The sequence below is a fragment of the Heterodontus francisci genome, unplaced genomic scaffold (genome assembly GCF_036365525.1).
Source record: "Heterodontus francisci isolate sHetFra1 unplaced genomic scaffold, sHetFra1.hap1 HAP1_SCAFFOLD_484, whole genome shotgun sequence".
NCBI lineage: Eukaryota > Metazoa > Chordata > Chondrichthyes > Heterodontiformes > Heterodontidae > Heterodontus > Heterodontus francisci.
The window spans coordinates 480451-492780 of record NW_027141664.1 but is presented as its reverse complement, the minus strand read 5'-3'; the positions used below and the strand labels follow the sequence as shown (position 1 = coordinate 492780).

Here is a 12330-nt window from a genome sequence, read left to right as displayed (position 1 = left end):
GCAGTGGGAGATGTCGGAAGACATTGAAGACAGTGGGAGATGCCGGAAGACTGTGAAGATAGTGGGAGATGTCTGTGGACAGTAAGGACAGTGGGAGATGTCGGGAGACAGTGGAAGACACTGGGAGATGTCGAGAGACAGTGGAAGACACTGGGAGATGTAGGGGGACAATGAAGACAGTAGGAGATGTCGGGTTACATTGGAAGACAGTGGGAGATGTCGGGAGACAGTGGAAGACAGTGGAAGACAGTGGGAGATATTGGGAGGCAGTGAAGACAGTGCGAGATGTCGGGAGACAGTGGAAGACAGTGCGAGATGTCAGGAGACAGTGGAAGACAGTGCAAGATGTTGGGAGACCGTGAAGACAATGGGTGACGTCGGGAGATAGCGGTTGTTGTCAGGAGACAGTGAAGACAGTGGGAGATGTCGGGTTACATTGGAAGACAGTGGGAGATATCGGGAGACAGTGAAGACAGTGCGAGATGTCAGGAGACAGTTGAAGATAGCGCGGGATGTTGGGAGACAGTGAAGACAATGGGAGATGTCGGGAGACTGTGAAGACAGTGGGAGATGTTGGGAGACAGTGGAAGACAGTGCGAGATGTCGGGAGACCGTGAAGACAATGGGTGACGTCGGGAGATAGCGGTTGTTGTCAGGAGACAGTGAAGACAGTGGGAGATGTCGGGTTACATTGGAAGACAGTGGGAGATATCGGGAAACAGTGAAGACAGTGCGAGATGTCGGGAGAGAGTTGAAGATAGCGCGGGATGTTGGGAGACAGTGAAGACAATGGGAGATGTCGGCAGACTGTGAAGACAGTGCGAGATGTCGGGAGACAGTTGAAGATAGCGCGGGATGTTGGGAGACAGTGAAGACAATGGGAGATGTCGGGAGACTGTGAAGACAGTGCGAGATGTCGGGAGACCGTGAAGACAATGGGTGACGTCGGGAGATAGTCAGTGGGAGTTATCAGGGGACAGTGAAGACAGTGTGAGATGTCGGGAGACAATGAGGACAGTGCGAGATGTCGGGTTACATTGGAAGATGTCGGGAGACAGTGGAAGACAGTGGGAGATGTCGGGAGACAGTGGAAGACAGTGGGAGATGTCGGGAGACAGTGGAAGACAGTGGGAGATGTCGGGAGACAATGAAGACAGTGGGAAATGTCAGGTTACATTGGAAGACAGTGAAGATGTCTGGAGACATTGAAGGCAGTGGGTGAAGTCGGACGAGAGTAAAGACAGTGGGCGATCTCATGAGAGACACTGAAGACAGTGGGAGATGTCTGGAGCCAGTGGGGCTGTCGGGAGACAGTGGAGACATTGGGAGATGATGGGTGAAAGTGAAGACAGTGGGAGATGTCGGGAGACAGTGATGACAGTGGAAGGTGTCAGGAGACAAAGAAGACAGTAGGAGATGTCGGGAGACAGTGGGTGATGTCAGGAGACATTGGATGACGGGGTGATGTCGGGAGATAGTGAAAGATTTCGGGAGCCGTTGAAGACAGTGGGAGATGTTGGGAGACGGTTAAGGCAGTGGGAGATGTCGGAAGACATTGAAGACAGTGGGAGATGCCGGAAGACTGTGAAGATAGTGGGAGATGTCTGTGGACAGTAAGGACAGTGGGAGATGTCGGGAGACAGTGGAAGACACTGGGAGATGTCGGGAGACAGTGGAAGACACTGGGAGATGTCGGGAGACAGTGGAAGACACTGGGAGATGTCGGGAGACAGTGGAAGACACTGGGAGATGTAGGGAGACAGTAAAGACAGTGGGAGATGTCGGGGGACAATGAAGACAGTAGGAGATGTCGGGTTACATTGGAAGACAGTGGGAGATGTCGGGAGACAGTGGAAGACAGTGGAAGACAGTGGGAGATATTGGGAGGCAGTGAAGACAGTGCGAGATGTCGGGAGACAGTGGAAGACAGTGCGAGATGTCGGGAGACATTGAAGTCAGTGCGAGATGTCGGAAGACTGTGAAGATAGTGGGAGATGTCCGTGGACAGGAAGGACAGTGGGAGATGTCGGGAGACAGTAAAGACAATGGGAGATGTCGGGAGACATTGAAGACAGTGGGAGATGTCGGGAGACAGTGATGACAGTGGAAGGTGTCAGGAGACAAAGAAGACAGTAGGAGATATCGGGAGACAGTGGGTGATGTTAGGAGACATTGGATGACAGGGTGATGTCGGGAGGTAGTGAAAAATTTCGGGAGCCGTTGAAGACAGTGGGAGATGTTGGGAGACGGTTAAGGCAGTGGGAGATGTCGGAAGACATTGAAGACAGTGGGAGATGCCGGAAGACTGTGAAGATAGTGGGAGATATCTGTGGACAGTAAGGACAGTGGGAGATGTCGGGAGACAGTGGAAGACACTGGGAGATGTCGGGAGACAGTGAAAGACACTGGGAGATGTCGGGAGACAGTGAAAGACACTGGGAGATGTAGGGAGACAGTGAAGACTGTGAAGATGTCGGGAGACATTGAAGACAGTGGGTGAAGTCGGGAGAGACTAAAGACAGTGGGAGATCTCGTTCGATAGAGTGAAAACAGTGGGAGATGTCGGGTGACAGTGAAGACAGTGGGAGATGTGGGGATATGTCGGGAGACAGTAAAGAAAGTGGGAGATGTCGGGAGACAGTGAAGCCATTGGGTGATGTCGAGAGATAGTGAAGCCAGTGGGTGATGACAGGAGACAGTGAAGACAGTGAGCGATGTCGGGAGACAGTGGGAGATATCGGGAGGCATTGAAGACAGTGGGGGATGTCTGGGGACAGTAAGGACAGTGGGAGATGTCGGGAAACAGTGAAGACAGTGGGAGATGTCGGGAGACAGTGAAGACAGTGGGAGATGTAGGGAGATAGTGAAGACAGTGGGTGATGTCGGGAGATATTGGAAGACAGTGAAGATGTCGGGAGACATTAAAGATAGTGGGTGAAGTCGGGAGAGAGTAAAGACAGTTGGAGAACCCGTTAGATAGAGTGAAAATAGTGGGAGATGTGAGATGTCGGGTGACAGTGAAGACAGTGAAGATGTCGGGAGACATTAAAGACAGTGGGTGAAGACGGGAGAGACTAAAGACAGTGGGATAACTCGTTAGATAGAGTGAAAACTGTGGGAAATGTCGAGTGACAGTGAAGACAGTGGGAGATGTCGGGAGGCAGTGAAAATAGTGGGCCATGTAGGAGACAGTGAAGTCAGTGGGAGATGTCGGGGGACAGTGAAGCCAGTGGGTGATGTCAGGAGACAGTGAAGCCAGTGGGTGATGTTGGGAGACAGTGAAAACATTGGGAGATGTCAGGAGACAGGGAAGACATTGAGAGATGTCGGGAGACAGTGGAAGACAGTGCGTGATGTCAGGAGACAGTGGAAGACAATGCAAGATGTTGGGAGACCGTGAAGACAATGGGTGACGTCGGGAGATAGCGGGTGTTGTCAGGAGACAGTGAAGACAGTGGGAGATATCGGGAGACAGTGAAGACAGTGCGAGATGTCGGGAGACAGTTGAAGATAGCGCGGGATGTTGGGAGACAGTTGAAGATAGCGCGGGATGTTGGGAGACAGTGAAGACAATGGGAGATGTCGGGAGACTGTGAAGACAATGGGTGACTTCGGGAGACAGTCAGTGGGAGTTGTCAAGAGACAGCGAAGACAGTGGGAGATGTTGGGAGACAGTGGAAGACAGTGCGAGATGTCGGGAGACCGTGAAGACAATGGGTGACGTCGGGAGATAGTCAGTGGGAGTTGTCAGGAGACAGTGAAGACAGTGTGAGATGTCGGGGGACAATGAAGACAGTGGGAGATGTTGGAGGACAATGAAGACAGTGCGAGATGTCGGGTTACATTGGAAGATGTCGGGAGACAGTGGAAGACAGTGGGAGATGTCGGGAGACAGTGGAAGACAGTGGGAGATGTCGGGAGACAATGAAGACAGTGGGAAATGTCAGGTTACATTGGAAGACAGTGAAGATGTCTGGAGACATTGAAGGCAGTGGGTGAAGTCGGACGAGAGTAAAGACAGTGGGCGATCTCAATAGAGAGACTGAAGACAGTGGGAGATGTCTGGAGCCAGTGGGGCTATCGGGAGACAGTGGAGACATTGGGAGATGATGGGTGAAAGTGAAGACAGTGGGAGATGTCGGGAGACAGTGGGTGATGTCAGGAGACATTGGATGACGGGGTGATGTCGGGAGATAGTGAAAGATTTCGGGAGCTGTTGAAGACAGTGGGAGATATTGGGAGACGGCTAAGGCAGTGGGAGATGTCGGAAGACATTGAAGACAGTGGGAGATGTCGGGAGACAGTAAAGACAATGGGAGATGTCGAGAGACATTGAAGACAGTGGGAGATGTCGGAAGACTGTGAAGGTAGTGGGAGATGTCCGTGGACAGTAAGGACAGTGGGAGATGTCAGGAGACAGTAAAGACAATTGGAGATGTCGGGAGACATTGAAGGTAGTGGGTGATGTCTGGGGACAGTAAGGACAGTGGGAGATGTCGGGAGACATTGATGACAGTGGGAGTTGTCGGGTGACAGTGGAAGACAGTGGGAGATGTTGGGAGACAGTAAAGACAGTGGGAGATGTCGGAAGACTGTGAAGATAGTGGGAGATGTCTGGGGACAGTAAGGACAGTGGGAGATGTCAGGAGACAGTAAAGACAATGGGAGATGTCGGGAGACATTGAAGACAGTGGGAGATGTCGGGAGACATTGAAGACAGTGGGAGATGTCGGGAGACATTGAAGACAGTGGGAGATGTCGGGAGACATTGAAGATAGTGGGAGATGTCTGGGGGACAGTAAAGACAGTGGACGATGTCAGGGGGTCAGCGAAGACAATGGGAGATGTCGGGGGTCAGTGGGTGATGTCAGGAGACATTGGATGACAGTGGGAGATGTCGGGAGACAGTGAGAGATGTCGTGAGACGGTGAAGGCAGTGGGAGATGTCGAAAGACAGTGAAGACAGTGGGAGATGTCGGAAGACATTGAAGACAGTGGGAGATGTCTGGAGCCAGTGGGGCTGTCGGGAGACAGTGGAGACATTGGGAGATGATGGGTGAAAGTGAAGACAGTGGGAGATGTCGGGAGACAGTGATGACAGTGGAAGGTGTCAGGAGACAAAGAAGACAGTAGGAGATGTCGGGAGACAGTGGGTGATGTCAGGAGACATTGGATGACGGGGTGATGTCGGGAGATAGTGAAAGATTTCGGGAGCCGTTGAAGACAGTGGGAGATATTGGGAGACGGCTAAGGCAGTGGGAGATGTCGGGAGACAGTAAAGACAATGGGAGATGTCGAGAGACATTGAAGACAGTGGGAGATGTCGGAAGACTGTGAAGGTAGTGGGAGATGTCCGTGGACAGTAAGGACAGTGGGAGTTGTCAGGAGACAGTAAAGACAATGGGATATGTCGGGAGACATTGAAGGTAGTGGGAGATGTCTGGGGACAGTAAGGACAGTGGGAGATGTCGGGAGACATTGAAGACAGTGGGAGTTGTCGGGTGACAGTGGAAGACAGTGGGAGATGTCTGGGGACAGTAAGGACAGTGGGAGATGTCAGGAGACAGTAAAGACAATGGGAGATGTCGGGAGACATTGAAGACAGTGGGAGATGTCGGGAGACATTGAAGACAGTGGGAGATGTCGGAAGACAGTGAAGATAGTGGGAGATGTCTGGGGACAGTAAAGACAGTGGGCGATGTCAGGGGGTCAGCGAAGACAATGGGAGATGTCGGGGGTCAGTGGGTGATGTCAGGAGACATTGGATGACAGTGGGAGATGTCGGGAGACAGTGAGAGATGTCGTGAGACGGTGAAGGCAGTGGGAGATGTCGAAAGACAGTGAAGACAGTGGGAGATGTCGGAAGACATTGAAGACAGTGGGAGATGTCTGGAGCCAGTGGGGCTGTCGGGAGTCAGTGGAGACATTGGGAGATGATGGGTGAAAGTGAAGACAGTGGGAGATGTCGGGAGACAGTGATGACAGTGGAAGGTGTCAGGAGACAAAGAAGACAGTAGGAGATGTCGGGAGACAGTGGGTGATGTCAGGAGACATTGGATGACGGGGTGATGTCGGGAGATAGTGAAAGATTTCGGGAGCCGTTGAAGACAGTGGGAGATGTTGGGAGATGGTTAAGGCAGTGGGAGATGTCGGAAGACATTGAAGACAGTGGGAGATGTCGGGAGACAGTAAAGACAATGGGAGATGTCGAGAGACATTGAAGACAGTGGGAGATGTCGGAAGACTGTGAAGGTAGTGGGAGATGTCCGTGGACAGTAAGGACAGTGGGAGATGTCAGGAGACAGTAAAGACAATGGGAGATGTCGGGAGACATTGAAGGTAGTGGGAGATGTCTGGGGACAGTAAGGACAGTGGGAGATGTCGGGAGACATTGAAGACAGTGGGAGTTGTCGGGTGACAGTGGAAGACAGTGGGAGATGTCGGAAGACTGTGAAGATAGTGGGAGATGTCTGGGGACAGTAAGGACAGTGGGAGATGTCAGGAGACAGTAAAGACAATGGGAGATGTCGGGAGACATTGAAGACAGTGGGAGATGTCGGGAGATATTGAAGACAGTGGGAGATGTCGGAAGACAGTGAAGATAGTGGGAGATGTCTGGGGACAGTAAAGACAGTGGGCGATGTCAGGGGGTCAGCGAAGACAATGGGAGATGTCGGGGGTCAGTGGGTGATGTCAGGAGACATTGGATGACAGTGGGAGATGTCGGGAGACAGTGAGAGATGTCGGGAGACGGTGAAGGCAGTGGGAGATGTCGAAAGACAGTGAAGACAGTGGGAGATGTCGGAAGACATTGAAGACAGTGGGAGATGTCGGAAGACTGTGGAGATAGTGGGAGATGTCTGTGGACAGTAAGGACAGTGGGAGATGTCGGGGGACAATGAAGACAGTAGGAGATGTCGGGTTACATTGGAAGACAGTGGGAGATGCCGGGAGACAGTGGAAAACAGTGGGAGATATTGGGAGGCAGTGAAGACAGTGCGAGATGTCAGGAGACAGTGGAAGACAGCGCGAGATGTCGGGAGACATTGAAGTCAGTGCGAGATGTTGGGAGACATTGAAGTCAGTGCGAGATGTCGGAAGACTGTGAAGATAGTGGGAGATGTCCGTGGACAGGAAGGACAGTGGGAGATGTCGGGAGACAGTAAAGACAATGGGAGATGTTGGGAGACATTGAAGACAGTGGGAGATGTCGGAAGACAGTGAAGATAGTGGGAGATGTCTGTGGACAGTAAGGACAGTGGGAGATGTCGGGAGACAGTAAAGACAATGGGAGATGTCGGGAGACATTGAAGGTAGTGGGAGATGTCTGGGGACGGTAAGGACAGTGGGAGATGTCGGGAGACAGTAAAGACAATGGGAGATGTTGGGAGACAGTAAAGACAATGGGAGATGTCGGGAGACAATGAAGACAGTGGGAGATGTCGGGAGTCAATGAAGACAGTGGGAGTTGTCGGGAGACAGTGAAGGTAGTGGGAGATGTCTGGGGACAGTAAGGACAGTGGGAGATGTCGGGAGACGGTAAAGACAATGGGAGATGTCGAGAGACAATGAAGACAGTGGGAGATGTTGGGAGACAGTAAAGACAGTGGGAGATGTCGGGAGACAGTAAGGACAGTGGGTGATACTTTGTGACGGTGAGATGTTAGTCAGCACGAGTGCCTATCCATATCAGAGACAAACAGGAGTAAAGATAATGCTTCACTTGTTGCATTAGATGATCCCAGCAATTATGTAAGTTCAGGTGATGCTATTTCAGACGAGTAATCGGAGAGTGCAAAGAGGAGTCAGAGAGAGCAGTGAAGTCGGTAGAGGTAGGGAACATGAAAATGAATGCTGGAGTTTGAGGAGGAATGGAGAGGTTGATTGGGGTGTGAGTGAGGAAGAATCACCGGAATGGGAGAGAAGCCAATGAACAGATGGGACAATGAACGTCGGAGCATGGTAGCAATAATTTTTTATTCTTACTTGGGAATTGGGTGTCACAGGCAAGCTCAGTAATAAAGCCCATCCCTAATTTCCCTTCAGCAGGTGGTGGTAAGCTGCCTAAAATGAGTGGCTTGCTCGACCATTTCAGAGGGCACTTAAGAGTCAACCACATTGCTGTACATCCCTGAAGGGGATTAACAAGTCAGATGTGTTTTTACAACAATCTGGTAGTGTCATAATCATTATTCATGAGACTAGCATTTTATTCCAGATTTATTACTTGATTGAATTTAAATTTCCCCAGTTGCTGTAGAGGGATTTGAACTCTCATCTCTGGATTATTAGTCCAGACCAGCAGATTACAAGTCCAGTAACATTACCACTCTGCTACTGTTATCCTTTCTCTTATGTCAACAGGTTACTTACAAAATGTTGGAATAAAGTAATATATTCACCCATTAGGTTCGCAATTTGCAGAATTTGGGTCTGCCCCCTGACAATTACTCAACAGAGAATGCCATCTTGGTAAAGATGGGCAAGGGCTGGCCATTACTCATCGATTCGCAGGGGCAAGCCAGCAACTGGATCACAAAGATGGAAGGTCAGAACCTTCACGTTCTCCTGGCAACTGATCCCAATTATATGAACACAATGGAGACTGCCATTCGAATGGGATATCCAGTCCTACTTCACGTGAGTAGACTAAGAGAGTGTATATCTAACCTGCTAATTTTAAGATAGCCTTTATACCCCAGGTCCTTTTTATTATTGTTCAGGGGACCTTTATTTTCCAAGACCTCTTTTATGTGTTCTTAAAATATATAACTTTATTAAAAACAGATAAATAAAATAAAACAAATTAAAATGCCATTCCCTGCATCAATGATGCACTCCAGTCCCTGCGGTGCCCACTGGTCGCGGAAGGCCTCAAACAAACCAGTGAACACCACATGATCCCTCTCCAGGGACACCCAGGCGTGACCATAACCTCGGAAGAGAGACAGGCAATCAGGGCAGACGGACCCCCCCCAATGGTCTGCTGAATGGACGTGTGAATCTCAACCTTGGCCAGGCCCAGGTGCAGACTGACAGAGGAAATCCTCCTCCCGGCCCAACCCCCTCTGCACCGGGTGCCCAAAGATCAGGAAAGTGGGGCTGAAGTGCAGCCAAAACCTGAGGAGCAGCCCCCTTAAATACTTAAAGAGAGACTGCAATCTCCCACACTCCATATAAACATGGAACACGGACTGGTCCAGGTGCAGAAATTACAGGCGGCCTGGGAGTGCATGAACCAACATAAAAGTCCATTGCACGGGACCGCCTGAGTGGTGGCTGTTGCAGGTGTAGGGGGAGTGGGGGTGGGGTGCGGTGGCGGTGCCACCCTGGGCCGCAGAGGTGGAGTTGGCGGCCCGGAGGTTGGGGCAGCTCTTACGAACATGCCCTACCCCCTTACATGTGTGGCACCTTGCCCGTCCAAGGTCTGGAAGATGCGAAAGGCCACCCCGGAACTCCACATTGAAGTGGCACTCCTTGTCCTTTTCCCGCAGCAGCTACATAAATAACTGGCAGCGGAAGGAGCAGACAAGTCGGAGGTCGTTCTCTCGAGGACCAAGCAGGACTGGGGCAAGCCCCGACCTCACCTCTCCCATATGGTGCATGTGGGGGAGGAGGAGCTCACTGGGAATGAAGGTGGGACGTTGGACAATAGAATCCACCATGCAGTGGCCCCCAGAGGGTCTGCTGTTAGGTAGGTCCCACCCGGGCTGAGCCTATTGCTTAGGGCCAAGGACACCCCCGACTCGGTCTTCAAGAGAAATACAGCCTTTCCATACATTCTGAAGCTGCAAGCCTCAATAGTTGGGTGGGTGTAACTCTTCACCCCATGCTTTGCTGTGAAGAGCCTGAATGGTGATGGGCCACTGGAGCAGCTACAGCAGCTGCTGCAACATTGGAAGATCTGCCACCAGTGAGGACGGAGAAGACATGGGGCAGAGGAGTCACATGCACTGTTTGTTGAACAATTAGTGAATATAAAAATAAATTTGTCACACAAATACCTGTGGGGTTTATAGCAAGGGGGTGGGAGGGGGGTGGGGAGAGGCTGAGGGAGAGGAAGGCCAGAAGGTATGTCTTTGCAGGGATATAAATTGAGAACAACTGTTTCGCTGGTCTTCCGGTTTGGCGGGGGGAGGGGATGTCTTCACCCAGGACAGCTGAAGCTGCCCAAGCACACTCCTCCTCCGCTGGTATGAGCCAAGAAGTCTCGTTACCTGGGCAGCTTCAACTTTCCCAGGCCAGGTAGTTGGGGTGGGGAGGAAGCTCCTTATTCAATGGTGTCAAACAACACAGGAGCCCCCCCCACATTGAAACAAGCAGCCCCACCCGAGCTCTTCTGGCCTCTTCCTTCTACCCAACAATCAATGGAAAAGACTTCAAAACCAAACTTACAGAAGAGCTTTCAGTTCTTACGGCTTCCTGTTGCCTTCCTTTGTTGTTAAAATAAGTGGAAAAACTTCCTTTCAGTCTCTGTCTCTCCCTCCTTGCAGCAGTTGCACAGCCTCCAGCCGCAGCCCAAAGTTAGCTGAATGTCGTTGTGCACTCAGCAGTCCCAATCAGCCAGTAGATAACCCGATGCTGTCCCTGCCCTGCGAGAGTTTGATGGGACAGTGTAGAGGGAGCTTTACTCTGTATCTAACCACCTTTTTTTTTATTGTCGATGGGGTCTTTATCCCTCAGGCCCCCTTTATATACATTTCAGATAAATAACAGTCAAAAGCAGATAAATAAAAGAAAACTCAAATTGAAATAGAATTTTCTGCATCAGTGGTGCACTCCAACCTCTGTGGTACCCACCAGTCACGGAAGGCCTCAAGCAAACTGGCAGACACCAGACAACTGGGGGAAGTGAGGTAGGGGATCACCCCAGTACCTCTCCAGGGACACCTGGGCACGAACATAATTTCAGAAGAGGGGCAGGCAATCAGGGTGGACGGACGAGGAAATTCTCCTCCCGGCCTACTCCTCTTCACACCGGGTGCCCAAAGATCAGGAGCATGGGGCTGAAGTGCAGCCGAAGCTTGAGGAGAAACGCCTTTAAATACTCAGAGGGGCTGCAACCTCGCACACTCCAGATAAACATGGAGCACGGACTCATCCAGGCTGCAGAAATTACAGGCGGCATGGGAGTCCATGAACCTACTGAAAAGCCTATTGCACGGGATTACCCGATGCTGTACTCCCCACTTTAGGTGCCCGATGTAAAGGGGAAGGATTCCCGCATAGAGAGACCTCCACTGGGGTTTCCCCTCGCTGCCAGATGGCAAGACGAGCCACCAAGGCATGTCCAAGAGCAGACGAGGGCGAGGAAGTGGAGAGTGTGCAGGAGCAGCCCGTACAGGAAAACCCTCCGCGCAGTGTGGAATGGCACAGAGGGCATTTCGAAGAGAGGGCTCAGTTTGTGCGGGACCATCTCCCGAGGAGGGTTTTGGGGTCTGTGTCCAATGAGCAGTTCTGGCCCAGTGGGGGTCATCTTGCAGCAGTTTTTTCTGAAGCAGCGATAGTGGGAGCGAGGTGTCAGCTGGGAAGGTGAGTTTCAGTTTAAAATAACTTACCTTTTGTTTCGGCTCACAAGGGGACTGCTGGGTAAGGAAACCTATATATTCGGGCAGTGGCTAAACCCGAAACACTACAAGTGTAGTGTCTCCCACCCATCCTCCTCCTCTAACCAAAAAAAAAGGACTCTTGTGTGGAGGGTTTGGTAAGGTAAGGTTTTCCTTTATTTTTTAATCTCTGTTGTCCATTTAGTGTGGAGGGGATGGAAGCTAGGGCAGTTGCATGCTCCTCTTGCAGGATGTGGGAGGTGAGGGTCACCACTTGTGTCCCTGCTGACTTCACCTGTGAGAAGTGCACCCAACTCCAGCTCCTCGCAGACCGCGTTAGGGAACTGGAACTGGAGCTGGATGAACTTCGGATCATTCAGGAGGCTGAGGGGGTGATAGAGAGCAGTTACAGGGAGGTAGTGACACCTAAGTTACAGGATAAAGGTAGCTGGGTGACCGTCAGGGGAGGGAAATGGAATAGGCGCACAGTGCAGGGATCCCCTGTGGCCGTTCCCCTCAATAATAAGTATACCGTTTTGGATACAGTTGGGGGGGGACGACCTACCAGAGGAAAGCCACAGCGGCCAGGTCTCTGGCATTGAGCCTGACTCTGTGGCTCAGAAGGGAAGGGGGGAGAATAGGAGAGCGATAGTGATAGGAGATTCAATGGTTAGAGGAACAGACAGGAGCTTCTGTGGTCGCGAACGAGACTCCCGGATGGTATGTTGCCTCCCGGGTGCCAGGGTCAGGGATGTCTCGGATCGAGTCTACAGGATTCTTAAGG

At 51.4% G+C, this 12330-nt stretch overlaps 1 protein-coding gene across 1 annotated transcript in view; it reads left to right on the top strand.

Moving 5' to 3' along the window:
• Nucleotides 1-12330, top strand: part of LOC137364330 (dynein axonemal heavy chain 6-like) — a 1069890-nt gene that overhangs the window by 650077 nt on the left and 407483 nt on the right. The window contains exon 18 of the mRNA XM_068027612.1: nucleotides 8410-8640. Coding sequence (XP_067883713.1) covers nucleotides 8410-8640 — 231 coding nt within the window. The remainder of the gene's footprint in view (nucleotides 1-8409; nucleotides 8641-12330) is intronic.